This window comes from Eleutherodactylus coqui, chromosome 8, assembly GCF_035609145.1.
Source record: "Eleutherodactylus coqui strain aEleCoq1 chromosome 8, aEleCoq1.hap1, whole genome shotgun sequence".
In the NCBI taxonomy this organism is placed as follows: Eukaryota; Metazoa; Chordata; class Amphibia; order Anura; family Eleutherodactylidae; genus Eleutherodactylus; species Eleutherodactylus coqui.
In genome coordinates this window covers 112,289,282-112,305,972 of record NC_089844.1, presented here as the reverse complement: position 1 = coordinate 112,305,972, position 16,691 = coordinate 112,289,282, and the positions used below count along the sequence as shown (strand labels likewise).

At 43.7% G+C, this 16,691-nt stretch overlaps 1 protein-coding gene across 5 annotated transcripts in view; it reads left to right on the top strand.

The window, feature by feature from the left end:
* MARF1 (meiosis regulator and mRNA stability factor 1) overlaps positions 1–16,691 on the top strand; it is a 53,134-nt gene that overhangs the window by 16,782 nt on the left and 19,661 nt on the right. For 4 of the 5 annotated variants that reach the window (XM_066576223.1, XM_066576225.1, XM_066576222.1 and 1 more), the window contains exons 2-13: positions 1,037–1,243; positions 2,166–2,831; positions 3,876–4,044; positions 4,808–5,034; positions 5,196–5,313; positions 7,474–7,646; positions 8,160–8,585; positions 8,844–9,028; positions 11,296–11,457; positions 11,551–11,734; positions 13,575–13,753; positions 15,615–15,695. In XM_066576223.1, coding sequence (XP_066432320.1) covers positions 1,094–1,243; positions 2,166–2,831; positions 3,876–4,044; positions 4,808–5,034; positions 5,196–5,313; positions 7,474–7,646; positions 8,160–8,585; positions 8,844–9,028; positions 11,296–11,457; positions 11,551–11,734; positions 13,575–13,753; positions 15,615–15,695 — 2,720 coding nt within the window. In that variant the 5' untranslated portion in view covers positions 1,037–1,093. The remainder of the gene's footprint in view (positions 1–1,036; positions 1,244–2,165; positions 2,832–3,875; positions 4,045–4,807; positions 5,035–5,195; positions 5,314–7,473; positions 7,647–8,159; positions 8,586–8,843; positions 9,029–11,295; positions 11,458–11,550; positions 11,735–13,574; positions 13,754–15,614; positions 15,696–16,691) is intronic. The other variant, XM_066576224.1, reaches the window with a different exon arrangement.

The following is a 16,691-nucleotide window of genomic DNA, read 5'->3' as shown; positions in this document are numbered from 1 at the left end:
ATTACTGACATCCTGAAGTTAGGTCAGCAGTAGTGAATTCCTGGAAAACCTCTAACGCCCCATTTACACAGGACAATTTTATCACTCAAACAATGTCTTTTGAGCAATAATCATTGCATGAAGATGCTACCATCGTTGGCTTTTGTGGCGGAACGATTTTATGTTGAGTTTAAAATCCATCGTTCGGCCGGACAGGTGATAGCAGGGACCACATGCTGTGATTCTCCACAGGAGCGCGGTTAATGTTGTATTCCACTGCAGTCCCACAGCTGAACAAAGGCACTGTATACAGATAACAGACCACCTGCTGTTATCTGCATACAGCCAAGGGAGACTCATTTACATGCAAATGAAGCTAATAAGCTACTAATGGGCATTAGTACTGATTTAGTAGTTTATGCAAAATGGTCGCTCTAATGGTCATTCTCCCTATCTTTTGAAATGAATTTTGAGTAATCGTCTTTGCGTGTAAGTGGGCCCTTACTCTTGCTGTCTGCTTCCTCAATGACAGATCAGCATACTGGGGCAGATTTACTAATGATTGTGCCTAGACATTACTGCAAAAACTTGCAATCGACTAGGAAGCATGAGTTGGCAGGAAAGGGATGTGGTTTAAAGTGATTGTCAGGTTACTGGACAACTCCTCTTCAATAGGACCCCCTCAGTGGAAATAAATGCTTACCCCTCAGTGGGTGTCGGGACCAACGCTGCAGCCCACTACGATCCTGGATATTCCTGTACCAGATGATTAAAGCACCATGATGCCAGGAATTCATGAACCTGATGCCATAGCCTCTCATTGGCTGCAGCGGTCACATGACTTCATGTGACCTCCTCTGTCACAACAAATATTAGGACTGCAGTGCTGGATCGTGGGTGGGGGGAGAAATAAGTATCTGTTTATTATATCCCTTTTAAAAGGGGCTTTCCAGTAACCGGACAATCCCTTTAAATGCAACAATGTGCACTAAAACTGTGATGCAAGTAATCAGCTATATAAATGGTGAATGCTAATGCTCTTCATGTTCTCTTTCAGAAGGAAGAATGAAAGAAAGGTGGCCCTATAGGATGCTGAAGTGCTGCAAGTGGCTGTATGATGGAAGGGAATGAGAAGGTGAACCTTTGTAGCAAGTCTGTTGGATGGCTTCAGAGGCAAGATAAGGATGCTGAGCCCTGGTTATGGAAACTCTCAAACTGCTTCTCAGCTGTTGATCAGGCGTTACCTGCTGCCGGAGCGACACCGGTAAGAGAACGTCCCTGGCTCCTGCAGATAGACTTCAACCGAAGCAATATCATTTTGGGGGGTTGCACAATGTGCTATTCATGGAGGTGGACGGACTATTTCAGGCGCTTCTGTTTGAGTGACCTTAGAAGTCCTCTGCTATTAAAGGGTAGGTATTCCAGGACTGGGTGTAGTTGTTTTGTTAATTGGCAAATCGTTAATGGATGATTGGTAGGGACCTGCCACTCGGATCTCTGCCGATCAGCTGATTCTTGGGATCGCTGCCACTCCAGTCAGCGCAGTTTGGTTTTGCAGATGTGGCTCCAATGGAATTCAATGGTCGGTGCTTCCTGCAGTGACGGCGATCCTGTGAATCAGCTGAGTGGAGGGATCCGAGCAGCAGGTCCCTACTGATCATCATTTGATAATCTGCCGATCATCAACAGAAAAAGTACGCCTTTAGTAAATGGCGCTCTTATTCTACGTCAGCCATTGTCTGTTGTTCTGGCAGAATAACAGGGCAGGAAGTCTGCAACCTTACTGAATCAGACTTGTATCATAACTCTAATAACTTGTTGATCTGTAAGGATTGGATATTAAAGCGGCCCTGGTCAGACAAAGATGGCCGAACCGGTTCTCTGACTGCAGGATGCACACGGTTAGTATGCATTGGTAGTCCTAAGCACTGCAGACTGCTCTTACTGGCCGGTTCTGCCCTCATAAGCAGCACTTGTCAATCATAGCAGGTGGAGTGTCTTAGACTAATGACGCAAAGTAGTGCCGTTTGTATCAGGCAGTCAGAGAACTGATTATTCCAGAGGGTAGATTAATGCAGGTTTCTAATAAAGCTGTAAAACATGCAATCTGGAAATACAGTAGTATTGTAAATAAAAATTTTTATTGATCTTTTGCATAATCTATTTTTCTTATTCTTTGCTTACAGAAAGACCACATGGCGAGCACTAGACCTACTGTGGAATTGAAAGATATACCACCACCTCCCCCTCCCCCACTCCAACCCCGCACAACTACCTTCCCACTCTCCAAAATCCAACCTCCTCCCGCAAAGCCAGTCCATCTTCAAACTAGACCCAAAGTAAGCTGTTGTGCACTTTGTTCTAATGGCACCTCTTGCACATCTGATATTCGTTTCAATGGGAGTGGTTTCATTCAGCCTAAACCTCTTCTGGACAAAAATATCGCTGGCACAATTACCTGTCAGGTAGCACCGGGTCTACCTTTACCTCCTGACAGTCCCTTCAAAAAAGTGGCTGCATCAGGACCGTGCAGCAGCCACCCACCCAACTGCTCGAATGTGTGTATGGAAAACCGTCTGTCTCCCTGCCACCTTCACCCTCCTCACTGTTGTACGAATGCACGTTTAAACCAGTTTCATGGTGATCTTCACAAATTTCAACTTCCTGCCTTTGGGACTTCTCCAGGATACTACCCTTACACTGACTTCTCTAATGGGCCTGCACTGCATTTAAAAGAACATCTTGCACAGTCTGAAAGGTTACCACACTTTTGCACAAGTTCTCTCCATCTGAATACTGCACCTTCTGTATTTCTCAAAGGCTCTTCCTTCTGTGAAGCTTGCTTGGAAAAGGTTAGTTTAAGTCAATCATTTTTGTATTTATTTCCCGAAGCTGCGATTGAAGTCATGTAAGCTTCCTGTGTGATGCACTATTCACTAATTTTGGTCGATTTGCCATATATTAATGTATTTCTATGTCGTAAAGTGAGGGCATAATGCTAGGATATGCCATCACTTTATGGTCCGTGGTGGTCTGATCTTTCAGACCCCCCCACCAATCCTGAGACTGAAGGGGCCACAATACTAAATCAGCACTGCATCCACTTTAGTCTTTAGTCTGATCAGTTGTACAAGTGAATGGGGCAGATTTAAGGGGACGCAGCGCAGTGGCCCCTTTCATTCTCAGGATAGGCGGCGGTCCCAGAAGTTGGACCACCAATCCTTTTAAACTGATAAGAATACGTACGCCTTACGGTGACGCGGCATGTATTGCTGTTAAAATCTTATGAACTGGCGAGTCAAGATAGATAACTGGTGGCTTGTAGTATTGTTAGTGGGTCATGTAGTCCTGCATATGCTTGTGTCAGCAAGTGTGGTGCTTGCGAGGCAGCATATGAATAAATTGGCAAGCAGTACTTGTTGCCAGGCCCCTTAGGGTACGTTCATACTCAATGAAAATTATGCTGAATTCACACTGAAATCCACATCTGCAGCAGAATTCATCCCTCCAATTGGAAAGAGTCGAATCTGCTGCAAATCCACATCACAATCCACACCAGTGGTGCAGTTTTTGATATGGTTTTCAGTGCAGAAAGTCTGCACCATTTCTACTACATGTTGGCATACCATTATACTAATAGTTGCGAATGAGAAAAGATGAAATGTGGGCTCCAAGGAGAGTATGGCCAGTTTCATAGAAGTGTATTATGGGTGTATTTATGTGCCCGAAGTTCGCCTGTTTGCCATTTGTGGGCCTACTGATGGGATTCTGGGATTCTGTAGTGTTGTGAGTTCGGGTCAGTAGCCTTGCAGTTGAGACCAATCTTCCCTACAAGAGGGCTGTTTGTGTATTGTCATTTGTGTTTTTAAAGCTGTTAACTCTGTAAATACCTGCAGTCCACAGGTAATGGTGTAGCTGATGCAAATAAAATATGGCCTAATATTCCTCCTCCAAATACCCAGACTGCTGCTCTTCCTATATGCAATGGCTGTGGAACCCAAGGAAATGTGAAGGAAACGGCAATTCTACTTGCTAAGAACTTCTGTAAAGCATCACAGAAATATGGTTAGTATGATCAATGTTTGAACCTCTGTTACAAGGGTTTGTTCACACCAGCCTTGGGTACTCTGTAGTGGCCCAGAGTTAGTGCGGCCCCTCCAGAATGTTCTATGTCTCTCATGTCTGTCTTGTCAGTGTTTTTGTTTGTAGAGTGCATCTGAAGTATGTGTATTGGATGTTTGCAGGACTGAAAGGGTTAATGTCTGGTATATATTTTGCGTGTGTGTTTGCAAAGGATGCACAGTCTGTCAGTTACACAAACGCTACAAAGAGGCTGTCAGATCGGATGTACGTGGAGTATGGAAGAGGCATCCATACATCTGGTGGAGGCATAATGCACCAGTACCAGAATCCTCTATACTACTGAGTACTGAGAGACTAAAACCGCTTATCAGCAAAAATAGAACAAGTGTGAGTGCTTTGCCGGTGGAAGAAGTGATTGCCAGGAGTGAAACGACCTACAGATAACTTGGGACTGTGGATTGTTCAATACTACATTAGTTCCACCGAGATAGAAAGTCTTGTATTCTGTGATTACTGCTATTGTTATCAACTTTAATGAGAAGTCAAGTAAATGGACAAGATCGACCATTCCCAGTTTTCTTCCAAAATATATCCTTTTGGGGTTGAACTATTTTATACGTCTAAAAAATCCACTCCAGAAGGAGGAATGGTGGCGTCATGAGTGACAATTAGCCCTAATAGATGGGGTGTGGGGGTGTGTAGTTTGTTTACCTTTTTGATTTTAATTTTGCACTTGCTTTCATAGGATCCCCAGAATTGTCGCTTGCTGGACAGCTGCAGGAAAATCTGCCACCTATTGGTGTGTTTTGGGACATAGAAAACTGTTCTGTTCCCAGCGGTCGCTCTGCTGTCAGTGTAGTAAAGCGAATTCGGGAGCGACTTTTCAAAGGACACAGAGAAGCAGAGTTCATCTGTGTTTGTGATATCAGCAAAGAAAATAAAGGAGTTATCGAGGAGCTTAATAATTGTCAGGTAATAACTGACTTAATGTGTTTACATAACTCATGTCTGGATGGTTCTGAGGGCCGACCTTGGCTCTTCTCTCTGACAATATCTGTCCTCATGTTATCAGTTGTCAATAACAGGGAGCAGCACTCTGCAGCTGTTTAATCTATCTTTATGTCCCTTAACAGGTTACTGTTGCCCACATTAATGCCACAGCGAAGAATGCTGCAGATGACAAACTTAGACAGAGTTTGAGGAGGTTTGCAGACACACACACTTCTCCAGCAACTGTGGTTTTGGTTTCAAGTAAGTGTAGCATTGTATTTCCCACTCCAATATAATATTTACAGACATATGACTGTTGAGGTTGTGTTCACGTCAGCATAAGAAGATCCGTTCAGAGCCTCTAGGTCAAAAGGTAACATTTTAATGGCTCAGCTGATTGCTGTCTATTTTGCTGTATTATCTTGTCTGGTTGAATGCCAGGTGACAAGTTAAGGCCCATTTACATGCAAAGATAATCTTTCAAATGATTGAACGTTTTAGTGATAATGTTGCATAGAGTTCTAATGGACAGTTATGCCCATTAGTACTTTATCGGTTTCATTTGCGTGTAAATGAGCCTCTACGAGCTGCTTGCAGAACTCAGCAGGTGGTCGGAGCTCTGCAATTAGCTCCATTGTTCTGGCATGGGCTGCAGAGAAGACAATGTTCTCTCCTGCTCCCGTTGGGAAGTGTGCGGTCTGAACTATGGTTTTTAAGCTTGCCTGAAAATCGTCGTTCAAAGTGCACGATTGTAGCATTTGCACGCAACATTTATAGCTCATATGCCATAGTTTTAACGAATTTTGAGGGATAATCATTGCGTGTAAATGGGCCTTTAGAAGTTGGAGAGACTCCATTGTAGTCAATGGCTTCCATTAGGCGCTGTCCATGTTGGTTAAATACTGTATCCGGCACTCGTATTTGTTTCCATTGTTCTGCTTATCATAGCAGCCAAACTATGAAAATAAAGTGCAAATGTGGACTTGGTATCTTTACACGGGACAATTGATGCTCCTGTATTTTCACATGGGAGCGATGCCATTCAATGAATGGAGGTGGAGCATGCCAGAAATCTCTTCCAGCCACCCGCCTCCATTCACTAAGAAGACAGTTGTTCGAAGGTTAGCAGCTACCTGTTTACACTGAGGTGAGAAGTCGCTCATTAGTCACTTTTTTTCATTGAGCTGAAACTAATGGTCCTTTTACACGGAATGATTACACTAGTAAAGAAATCATTTTTTTTTTTTCTGTATCTGGTTTGAAAACAGGTTGGTTTAACTAATTTTGGGGGTTTGAATTCATTGGAAGAATCAGATTCTGTCTAGCACATCACATTTCTGAGATACATAGCACGATTATATGGACAATAATACAGTATTGCCAAATATTGTCTGGTTTTAAATACAAAAAAATCACACTCAGAACTCAATAATGTTTTTCTGGTAATGCATTTGTGAATGAAACTCAAAAAATACCGAAATGCTGAGGTAAGAATGAAGAGAAGTACTTCATGCAGATTACAACAAACACTGAACAGCAGTACAGATAGGCTCGTGTCGGTAACCTTCCTGCTCAACTACATTGTTCTGCCATCTAGTGACCATTTTTAGAACTTCATCCACTGTGTATTACATTCAAATAAAGTTTAGCTTAGTCACGGATTTTAATTTTATATAAATCACCAAAAAATGATCACAAACTTTAAAAAAAAAATAAAAAAAAAAAAATTGAAAAATTACATAACCTTATGTGATACAGGAATTCTAAAGGTAAATTCAGATTCTACACCCAAAAATCCATAAGAATTGATATATCACACACCAGATGCCACAATGCTGTTGAGCAGTGTTCTCGTTAATCGTTCAGATTCCCCTGCTCTCCTGGGAATTTAAACAATAATCGTCCCGTGTAAAAGCCTGTAGCCACTGAACGAGAATTATTCAGTCGTTCACGTCATTCAGTTTCTGCATACAGGACTGTTGAGTGTGAACGGCAGTCGTTCGTTTCTGAATAACTGTCTGCTCACTATGAATGGTGGCAGGCGAAAAACTCTCCCTGGCCACTGCACCTCCATGCCAGAAGTGCTGTGAGCGATGCCAGCAATACTTGTGTAATAGCGCAGGAGCAAGCAAACGGGGATGAGCTTCTGGGCGTCAAATGATCAACAGCTCGGCCCATGTAAATGGACCAGAAGTGACTCGCCACTAATCAGTGATTGCACGCTTGGTGCCCTGTGTGATCCTGCTTTAACACTGGTTAACTATAGGTCAAAATCACAGCTATCCTGTTTAAAAGTACCCTCAATCTTTGTTTAGTTACAGCTGCATACTTTATACGGTTTAGTAGTCTAGATAGCACTTTACAGCAGACTCACTGTGTCTTGTGTTTTTTGTTTTTCTTCTCTCCTCATCATTGTTAAAGCTGATGTTAACTTTGCTCTGGAAATAAGTGACCTGCGGCACCGCCATGGTTTCCATATTATAATTGTGCACAAGAACCAAGCCTCTGAAGCATTGCTTCACCATGCACATGAGCTCATCCGCTTTGAAGAGTTTATTTCTGACCTTCCTCCCAGACTTCCTTTAAAACCACAGGTACGGTATTTTTAGCAACAATTCTGTATCTACTACATATGAAAACTGACCCCCCCCACTACAATATAATGCAGCTGCAATCACTGTAATGTATTGCCTAGGTTTGTTTTATACTGTTATGTGGTGATATAACTACAGATAGTCCCCCTACTTGCGAACGTTCGAGTTACAAACTTCGGTACGTGCGAACAAAGTTGTCCTCAAGTTGCGTTAGCGCGTAAGGATAGTTCGCATGGTTTCATTAGACAGTGTGTTGTGCATTTTAACATGTCGGGTGTTGAGCACAAAAGTAGTGATCCTAGCACGGACTTGTGAACAGCCTACTTGAACGGAACATGTTAGTAAGTCGGGACTATCCTTACTGAATTTTCCGTACACAACAAAGTGTCATTTATTTAGCATATTGGTCAGTGTGAAAGCTGCAAGATATTAGGGGTTTTTTGCTTGTTACTTTGTTACTATGCATATTTTTTAAAAATTCTCAAACCCCCCCCCTTCTTGCTTCTATTGCAGCAGTGCCATACTCTGTTATATGTATATAACTTGCCAACAAACAGAGATGCAAAAAGTATCAGCAACCGCCTAAGACGCCTTTCTGATAACTGTGGAGGAAAAGTGATGAGCATTTCGGGCAGCGGTGCCATTCTCCGCTTTATAAATCAAGAGAGTGCGGAGCGGGCTCAGAAACGCATGGAGAAAGAGGATGTGTTTGGCAACCGAATCACTGTTTCCTTTGCCCCTAAAAATCGAGAAGTAACCGAAGCAAAAAATGCCAGCTGCAGCAATGGGGACAAATCGAAGTCTCCCAAAAAAGTGAACAAGAGTACCAAGCTGTGCCTCACTGCTAAGGAGCAGTATGACCCGTCATCCAGTGCCAAAGGTTCTGCAAACAAAATTGCTCATAGCTCCAACAAAAACTCAAGTGTGAAAAGTCTGCAGGTAAGTTAAGGACTGTGCCTTTATAGTTCTGAAAGACTTGTCGTAACTGTCAGTGTTTCCAGTATGTGACATACAGGGTTTTGTGGTTAGTCTGTCATTGTGACACTTGATGCTTGAGTCATGTTACACCATGCATAAGGGACACTTGGTTCTTATTCAAAATGCCAAAATCACAAAACCCTTTTGTCCTTGTCCAAATGTAATCAAAGCCCCCACTGCATTGGATTAATTGATTGCACATTTTTATAATTGCACCAGGAGCTGTGCCAAATGCAGTCCAAAGCATCCATCAAGACAAATGGAAGCCTTCAAGAAAAGGAGAGAAAGAAGAATGGAGACAAATTAAATTCTTTCTGTCAAAATGGCAATTCTGTTTTGAGTCATGTGTTTGTGACCTCTAAAAGTGTTGGAACAGAAGAGAGAACCATTAAAACTATTCAAAGGTATCATTTGCTAAAGGGCTGTTCCTGCTGAACTTCAAGTCGGTTTATACTGTATTGTGCTTCCCATAATTTCTGTATATATGTAAATCTGTAGTGTACTCTTGCATTCATATACTTTTAAAATTTTTTTTTTTTTTTACCTTGATGTACAGATAGTCCCCCCTACTTACAAACTGGTTCTGTTCAAGGAAGCTGTTTGTGAGTACATTTGCTTGTATGGAGGTGGATCGTGGGTGGATCCTGCTCCATACACCGTTGGGTGGCAGCTGTGTCTTACAGCTGACACCCAGCGGCAGCAGCTCCGGCAAGCTGTGCCGCTCATCGGGCTGTTGACGCTTTAAATGCCACTGTCAGAATTGACAGCGGTATTTAAAGCGTTTAAGGCTGGGTTCCCACAGGGCGGAATCCCGCCGGAAATCTCATGGTTTGGCCACAGCAAAAAACTGCGACATTTCCGCCGGTAAAGCGCTGCTTCAGAACCCGCGGCACTTAGCCGCTAGTTTTGAAGCGGCTTGGCCACATGCTCTTCCGTTGCAGCCGATTCTCCCATAGAGGAGAGCGCAGCCAAAATGGGGGAAAAAATTGACATGCTGCGACTGGAGAATCCGCAACGGATTGGCTGTCCCGCGTGGACGAGATTTTTGAAAAATCTCGTCCACATGGCTGGCCAAACGCAGGACTAGCGGCCGCAGGCAGATTTGCCACAGCTAAATTCTGGACGGAATTTCCACAGCAAATCTGCCCTGTGGGAACCTATCCTAACCATTCTGATGAGTGGCACGACTTGTCGGAGCTACTGGTGTCTGCTGTAAGAAACGGCTGCCATCTGACGTTCGGGGGTCCCATACGGCCTCCCGCAATGAGATCGCGGGATCCTGTGCAGTTGCCACAGACTTATCCCCCTCTCCCCAGACTGCAATTAGGCTTTGAGTTCTTTTACTGTTGTATGGCAAGTCATAGCAAAACTGTTTTCTGCTTCAGTCCTTCCTACATACTACAAAGTTTCCTTTGCCTTGCTGACAAATTGTCCTCATCAAGCACTTCCCAGGCATTCCTTTTATTTGATTGCATGTCAAGCTTTATTTCGGCTAGGGCTACTTGGCAATGTGTCTCATGACATGAAGATCACACAGATATTGCATTTAACTATTTTCTATTGGGTCGCACTAACACAACTGTTACAAGATGGTAGCAGAAAGTCTAAACTGGATTTGGTTGCAAGTCGCTTGCAACTTATCCACCTTGGACATCAATGTTAACCAAATTGCAGCTACTACCGTAAACGGTTGCATTAAGGCCCATTTACACCAGCCGATCGCTTAAAAAATCGACAAAAGGTGATTGTTTTATCTATAATCGCTGCGTCTAAATGTGCGCTGATCGTGCACTTTTCAGGCATTGCTAGCTGATCGTTAAATTCAGTCCAACCTAAAAATCTTCCTTCAGCTTTATCAGCAGTTCTCCGTGGGGGAGTGCTGATAGCATTGTTTCCCGTGGAGAACAAAGCATCTGAGCACAGATAAGACCCCTCAGGCTAATAACTCTGTTCAGGGAAGGCTTCATTTGCACACTTTGGTATTTAAATACCTGAGCAGCTACTTAATAGCTTATGCAAAATCGCTCCAAAGCTGTCACTCAAACTGTTTGAGCGATTTATTGGCTGGTGTAAATGGGCCTTTACAGCTATTCACATAAATGTTAACACTTTGTCGTACAAATATATTACAGAATGCTTCAGTCCACTTTTTCTGTACACTGAAAGACCACAGGTTCTAGTTGCAGCCCATAGAAATCTATAGAAAGCTGAGGTGAAGAGACTAACTGAAGCTGCTGGTTCCTATAAGGTTTTCGTTCACCCTAGTGCTGGATTTGCAGTTACATCGTACAGTACTGCTGTATAACGTTCCCCCTACGTTGCTTCTGGGGGACTGCTACAAAGACTCGGGCGTGCAATATTTTGTTCCATGTGTGCTGTGCATGGAAAACGATATGGCAGCTAGTCTACACCCACTCCTAAGTGGAGTTCAGGGTAAAATTGACAATTAAATCTGGAACCCACAGGGTGGGAAAATCGTGAAAATGCAAGATGCAAATCATATAATGGTCAAAGTGTTCTACTTGTACACACAACAGCTTATACTGAAAAGCAATCCAAAAATGTAGCTACACGTTTAATTTTTTTTATTTTTTTTTTGCCTTGCTAAAAGTTGTCTTAAAGCCATATTTGACCCATATCATTTGTTCCATTTAACTTATCTGTTGTCTAGACATGATGCCCCAATTATTGGCGCCATTTCTGAACCATCTGTGGAGATACCGGAGAGGGATGAAACAGCTTTTCATATAAGTAATCCATCTGCTTTCAGTAAACTGGCAGGGTCTAGACAACTTAGTCCTGTTATATCTTCTCAGAGCGGATGGTCTTCAAGGTAAGTTGTCGTCTTCCCCCTCCCCCGCTCCCCCTCACTCTCCCAATATGGGTATGAAATGGTTTTGCTTATTTTGGTTTTTGTTCTCATAAGGAATTTATCCCCAAGTGTCTCCAACTGTTCATCTCCACTGCTAATGCCGCAGACCGGTGCTACCGATCCAACTGCTGACCCATTTGCAAATGGTGCTGATATTCAGATTGGCAATCTGGATTATAGGAGATCCAGGAAGGAACTTCTGCAAGCATTGCGTGACGTATTTTCCAGACATGGAAAGGTAGGATTTTTCTATAGCTAGTTGTGTTTTTTTTTTTTTTTTTTTTTTAGTTCCATGGTTTATTATAGATGCTCAAGAGGCGTAAACACATCAGTATTAACCAGGCTTATTTATCCCGTGTATGACTATACAAATTGGATGGTCTCTTCAGCAGCATGTCCTCATGCAGTATTGCACATGGAGATTTCTGGCATATGATCTGTACTTGCCATCCCTCTTCATCAAAAGTTGTAGCCTTCCTGACCAAACTACTCACAAACCCAGAACTTCTATAGACTGAATTTTGCCTCTTGGGAATCCTTTTGAGATGGTGTGTTCCCCCACCCCCTCCATCTCCCATTGTTGAAGTGTCATTTTGCTGCAAAACTCTGCATGCAGCTACATCTTGGGCGGATATGTGACTAGAGTTGTGGCGTGACTAGGTGAGCGGCCCTAAAAGTGGTTCCACAATTAAAAAAGCTCTGAGGCTCCTTGTGTGTAGTAACTTGTTTTGCAGCTTGTGTAGATCTTGTTGACCACTAGACATGACTCTACAACAGTCCGATATTTTGCCCATTTAAGTGAATTTGAGATGGCGGGGGGGGGGGGGGGGGGGGCATTATTGGAATGCGTGAAGCTGGATGAAAGTATTGACGAATTGCCTGCCACCTGGGCTGTTCTGATCAGACTGTAAGGTGTTTGTAATAGTGGATGTGCGAGGGTATGCACACAAAGCGCCTGAGTTCAGGACTCCCTCAACAGACCACTAGTCGAGAGGATCGTCCAACAAGCACAAGTGGCTCCAATAGTCTTCTAATCCACCATCCAGACACAGAGGTGACATCATCGTTACAGGCCCCTGTGTCTGCCAAAACTATTTCCAGGTGCTCGGTTTCCCTAGTAATGCTACGAAGAATAATGACAGCCTGGCAATATATTGAGGACATCCTGCAGCCACTTGTGTTCCTCTCATGGTAAAGCCTCTGGTAGGAGTTTTCTAGCAGGATAATGCTCGGCTGCACACAGCAAGGGGGTCACAGGAATGTTTCCATAACACTGCCGAACTTCTGTGGCCTGCATGGTTGCCAGATTTATTACCAATAAAACTGGTATAGGACCAGCCTACGAGTTTGCAGGATCTAGAGGCTCAGTTACAGAAAAATGTGGAGTGATATGTCGCAGGTAACCATAAAGAACCTCTATGCCTCCATGCCTGCCCATATCACATCTTGTATCCAAGCTACAGGCAGTACAACAGGGTACTAGAGCCGCCATGCCTGCCCATATCACATCTTGTATCCAAGCTACAGGCAGTACAACAGAGTACTAGAGCCTCCATGCCCCCCATATCACATCTTGTATCCAAGCTACAGGCAGTACAACAGGGTACTAGAGCCTCCATGCCCGCCTGTATCACATCTTGTATCCAAGCTAGAGGTGGTACAACAGGGTACTAGAGCCTCCATGCCTGCCTGGATCACATCTTGTATCCAAGCTAGAGGCGGTACAACAGTGTACTCGTGCTCTCTCCAAGTGCTCAGCTTTTCCACAATAAATCGTTTTCTCTTTGCTCTATTGTAATTACTTATAGCAATGTTACTATAATGTAAAATTTTATTACATTCCCACCACTCCTTATAGCTGCTCGTGGGTTTTTTTCTTTTTGGTGTGTGTTTTCGCTTAAAAAAATAATGTATTGATGCCCAATACTTTCTGCATCTGGCAGGAGCTAGAATGTTGCAGACAGAGGCCATGTGCCTGTCATGAGCCAATGGTTGGGGGAATACTGGTTTAAAGAAATAACTGATCCAACATCATGGTACCTCATTGGTCTTACTCATTTTCTTTCTATTTTTCTCAGTTAAAACATGTTGAGCTCAGCCCTCATACAGACTACCAATTAAAGGCGACCGTACAGATGGAGAATCTGCAGGAAGCAATTTGTGCAGTGAACAGTCTACATAGATACAAGATAGGAAGCAAGAGAATCCAGGTGTCCTTGGCCACAGGGGCTGCCAATAAATCCCTCTCTTTGCTAAGGTAATAAGCACAGCACATGTACAAAGTCCTTACCGCAAAGTACATTAAATGGGTTGTCTGGGACTTTGCCTTAAAAAAGAAAAAAAAAAGTAATCTGCTACTTTTACCCTTATAAGCTAAGCTAATGGATAGAAAGAAAATGACCTGCCGAGTCCAGAGATGCAAGATTTATATTTACCTTCCCTGTTGGTCTCCCGCCGTCAGCGCTAGAAGCCACTGCAGTGTATTGAGCAGCAATAAAATTAGAATGGAAGGACTATTTGACATGCTGCTCAATGCATTCAGTGGGGACTCAGTGCAATGAAGGAAGCAAAGTATGAAAACTTGCATCCTCATTCAGCAGATCAGCTGCTTTTAAGCCCATAAGCTTAAAGGGGTTGTCCCGCGCCGAAACGGGTTTTTTTTTTTTTTCAACCCCCCCCCCGTTCGGCGCGAGACAACCCCGATGCAGGGAGGTAAAGAAAGCTCACCGGAGCGCTTACCTGAATCCCCGCGCTCCGGTGACTTCTCTACTCACCGCTGAAGATGGCCTCTTCCTCCGTGGACCGCAGCTCTTCTGTGCGGTCCACTGCCGATTCCAGCCTCCTGATTGGCTGGAATCGGCACGTGACGGGGCGGAGCTACACGGAGCTACACGGAGCCCCATAGAAGACTGCAGAAGACCCGGACTGCGCAAGCGCGGCTAATTTGGCCATCGGAGGGCGAAAATTAGTCGGCACCATGGAGACGAGGACGCCAGCAACGGAACAGGTAAGTATAAAACTTTTTATAACTTCTGCATGGCTCATAATTAATGCACAATGTACATTACAAAGTGCATTATTATGGCCATGCAGAAGTGTACAGACCCACTTGCTGCCTCGGGACAACCCCTTTAATTTATAGGGCTGACAGACTCCCTTTAAATTCTATCAGGAGAGCAGATGCGTGTACTGCAGTTCTGGCCCTGGATGCTCCTGCAGTGGTCACATGATGGTCATGTGACTGCTCACTGCTGCCAACTACTAGCCATGATGGTCATGTGTTTATGAATGACCTAACCATTGAGTGATTGTGGCAGCAGTCACAGAAAAAATGAATGGCAAGTGACTGCTGCAGGAGCTGGCTGGACATTTTTAAAGGTAAGTAGTGGATTTTCTCTATTTTGTACACTTGTGCTCTCGTGCCAAATTTAAACACTCTGGGAAAACCCCCTTTAGTGGCACGCCCGGAAAATCTTCCGGGCTTGCTTGCACGGAGCATGCAGTTAAACCCCTGAAAATTTCCATGGACAGCTCTAGTGCTGTAATGTTGGCCAGGACACAGTTGTTGTGCTACTGTACACGTTTGCCACTTCGAATTACCTCAGGAAAATCTCTGGGGCTTGCTGCGCTGACATGGTAATAATAAACCTGCCACTGAAGGGGTTAAAGGAGTTTTCTTAGATATATTTAAAAAAGTGTGCTTACCAGTTCAGGTCCGCACAGCTCTAATACCGCTTCTCCGTTCTCTCAGCTGGCACTTTAAGCCACTGTGGGTGGCTTAACCCTTTTCAATCCAATTTGTATCCTGGTTTTCCTAGGGGGCTTATTTTTTTCTGCCGTTATACAATAGCGCTATATGCTGGCTAAAGCCAGTAGTGCATGAGGTGACATGTTGGATAGGCTCCAACAGCAGAGAGGCTGGCAATATACAGTAAGACAACTCTGACGGACGTCTCAACATCGGAGCTGTACAGCCTTAAATCATAATGTCTTCAGACGTCAGACAGTGGATTGAAAAAGGGTTTTCCTAACGGTTTTCTCTTTGTATGAGTCGCACATATAAAATATCCCCTTTGTATCAATGTGGTCTCCTAATCAAGGTCTTCTTCTCTCAATAGCTTTGGAGCAATTTCCATCCTACAAGATGCTCCTGCTTGCTGCTTGCCATTGTTTAAATTTACAGAAATCTATGAGAAAAAGTAAGTACTCAACACATTCATTATAAAGGGGCTGTATGAGGTTAGAAAAACCTAGCTGCTTTCTTCTACGATCCTCGCCATACCTGTGCCCATAGGTTGCCTGGCTGAGCCACATCAAAGGTGCTATTACACAAGCTCTTTTCCCATGCAGAACGCAGGAGGAGCAATGCTGATTGTGGCCAGCATCCGAACTCGTTAGTTTAGCAACTATGTGTAGTACAGGTGCTGACCATAATCTGTATTTTTGCATGGGAGAAACTGTGCTTAGCAACATCAGGGTACCTTCACGCAAGGCCACTCTCGCACACAAGGTCTGTAAAACGCCATGATCTTACTGCCATGTTTGGTAACTGCGTCCAACTGTGTGTGTATAATATATGTGCATACATGCATGCATTATAAATTTTAATACACCCCATCATTGTGATGGCTTATTAGGTGCCTTAATTGTGGTGAAGTAGTGCAGACATCGCTTAAAAATCTCAGTGTCCAAGCGCATGTCTGCAAGGCCCCGTTGAAATCAATGGGAGTGTTCTACTGCGATTACTGCGGCGTTCAAACATTGATGTGACATTGGCCTAAGGGTATTTGCGTCAGGATTTCCACAGAGAAAAACCCACAGCAAATACACTTTAAATCCGCAATGGCCGAAGACACACAATTTAGGTACAGATTGGGCCACATTTTTATATGCAGGCGTATTGGGGGATTTGACACTTGTACGTTAAGGGTTTAAGTTCTGCAGCATAAATGGACATGCCGCATATTTGGAATCTGCAGCGGTTTTCAAAAACTCTGCTAATTCAATTTGGAGATTTTCTAAAACCTGGGAATGAGTTTCTAGAAGTCTCCTCCACATGCCTTGCACTGAAAATGCTGCAAAACTTCTCCTATGCTCCGGTAGTGGAAATTCCAGTGTGTGAAGATGGCCATAGAGTGTAATTACATAGAATGTCTCTCTGCCGATTCCAACCAGCCCCTGTACTCAGCAGTTCA